The following is a 2,275-nucleotide window of genomic DNA, read 5'->3' on the forward strand; positions in this document are numbered from 1 at the left end:
TGAAAATGGCCTAAGTTGCTTTGGATGCGGCAAGGTTGGTCATCTAAGGAACGAATGTCCCGATTTGATCAAGTCAAAAGGAAAAGCAAGTTCATATGATAAGTCAGGAGGAAGGAGAGCTTACATAGCACGGAAAGATGATGAAATCTCCTCTACAAAAAATGACTCTCAAAGTGATGAAATTGTTCACCTATGTTTCATGGAACAAAGAAAGAACTCAATTGAGGTTAGTTACCCGCATTCCAAGTTTAATCCATTCTATGGTAAGTTACAAAACGTTCTGGTGGAAATACATGGAGATGCTATGAAAGCTTTTAAAACAATCGGAACCCAAAAGAGAACAATTCTCAAATTAGAGGCCGAAATTGCAAAAATTAAAAAAGATTTTGAATTTTTCGGCCTCTAATTTTTCGAAAGATATCTTCTTGCTTGAATTACTTTTGACTTTAATAAGGTAGTGGGGGTCTGTTTTTGTGGGATGTAGCCTTTGGTCCACTGCTTTTATAAGTGTGTTTTGTAATACTGTTCTGTGCTTTAGTGTTGCAATAAAATTTTGGCCATTCAAATCCTATAACAACCTTAGTGGACACACACATCACCCTTCTCAGTCGCACCAATTTTTGTTGGTTGGAATAATAGCCAATTAAATTGATTAACAAACAAACAATTGATTTTTTATTTGAAAAGGAAAACTCTTTTAGGTATCACTCTTAACTCTTTTTTTGACAAGACAAACAAAACTTCATTCATTATTGTGATGGATACATTATTAATTTATACAACCATATATATCACACTTTGTTAAAGACTATATGTGAAACCTCATTTAGAGATAAAAAAAAAAAAAAAAAGAATAAACAGAAGAAACGAATTATAATCTACATGACCCAAGTCCATTATGGTTTCTTTGCAGCTCTAGCAGCAGCTTTGTACCTAGCAGCAAACCTATGAAACAAGGCAAGTCCATTACTAGTAACCTCAGCAACATTTTGTGCCTTAACCTTAATAGTAGCAGTCCTCTTACTCATCCTATGACCAGGAAACGATTGAACACAATAGCTAGCATCCGTTAAAGCAGTACTCACCCATGTCTCAACATTACTTATGTGCCACAACATTTTATCATCAATAATTGTACCTTTGTTCAACCTACGAAGCTCTTTAATTGCTTGGCTAAGTTGATCAACACTATCACTGATTTGTTTCTCACAATCTTGCATAGTTAAGTAAGCAAGACCGGTGGGTTCGCTACCGTTGTTGAGTTCTTCGAGTTCCTTTACTACTTTTAACAAGTAACCCCTCGTTTGAAGTGCTTTTGTTAGGCTGATGGAAAGGGCTATGTGGGCTAAGTGGTCAGGTCGGTCTATGGTTGAATATTTGGCGAACGTGGCTAAGGATCGGATGCATAGATCGGGGTACCGTGTTCCTTGGCATGAGGACGCTATGTACTCCATTGTTTTGGTTCGGTTTTCGGTATGTTTGGACACGTGTCGAGCTAAAGATGGCTCGACTCGTGCAAGACATGAAAAGATAGAGAGCCAAATTGCTATGATTGTTAGGTTTAGGGATGCCATTTTTTCTTGAGTGGTGTGTGAAGTGCAAGATGGTGAAGAGCTGATTTTTGTTGAATAAAATGATATGGGGATTGGTTCTTATATATATAGAGAGAGATGCTTTAAAATATTAGCGTATGAATATCTTTATCTTGTTCAATTTTTTATTTTCCAATGTTAATTTACGTGCTCTATACGTGCGGCTATAGGTTGCAAATAAAGTACTAAAATTAACACTAGGAAAAATTTTAAGATGGTCGGTCAGAGGAATATTAGCACGAGCATTAACGTTAATTATGGGCAAATTATTGTTAATCTCCTTTTCTTATATTAAGGTATCACAAAGTTCTATAATTTCCTTTCCTTGTCTTTGAGGTATCAGAAAGTTATAAATGAATAAATGAAAAAAAATTGAATACCTTAAAAATGTATATATCTAATATTGAGTGATAATTTTTCATAATAATCTATATAAATGATATTTTTATTTTTTAATATGACAATATATATCTAATATCTAATGATTTTTTTTTTGAAACATCTAATATCTAATGATTGAATGCCTTAAATATATTACCACAGCTAAATTATATTTATTAATTCTGTAATTATCGATAATCATCTTCAAATTTTCAATTACCGATAAGAAACTTTTTTTTAGATGCCGATAATCAACCTTTTTTTCTGAACAAACAAAAATGGATTATATTAACACTGCTAAA

The 2,275-nt window shown here is 33.5% G+C and overlaps 1 protein-coding gene across 1 annotated transcript; it reads right to left on the reverse strand.

Annotated features, from left to right (window-relative positions):
- Nucleotides 1-717: 717 nt before the first annotated feature.
- LOC120576835 (pectinesterase inhibitor 9) lies at nt 718-1,637 on the reverse strand. Its single transcript, XM_039827382.1, has one exon. It carries the CDS (start codon nt 1,572-1,574, stop codon nt 897-899), a length of 678 nt encoding a protein of 225 aa, XP_039683316.1. The 5' UTR covers nt 1,575-1,637; the 3' UTR covers nt 718-896.
- Between the last annotated feature and the right edge of the window lie 638 nt (nt 1,638-2,275).

Source organism: Medicago truncatula, chromosome 7 (genome assembly GCF_003473485.1).
Source record: "Medicago truncatula cultivar Jemalong A17 chromosome 7, MtrunA17r5.0-ANR, whole genome shotgun sequence".
NCBI classification, from domain to species: Eukaryota; Viridiplantae; Streptophyta; class Magnoliopsida; order Fabales; family Fabaceae; genus Medicago; species Medicago truncatula.

Coding starts and splice junctions, on each gene's coding strand:
- LOC120576835 (XM_039827382.1), bottom strand. CDS start 1,574: ATGGCATCCCTAAACCTAACAATCATAGCAATTTGGCTCTCTATCTTT.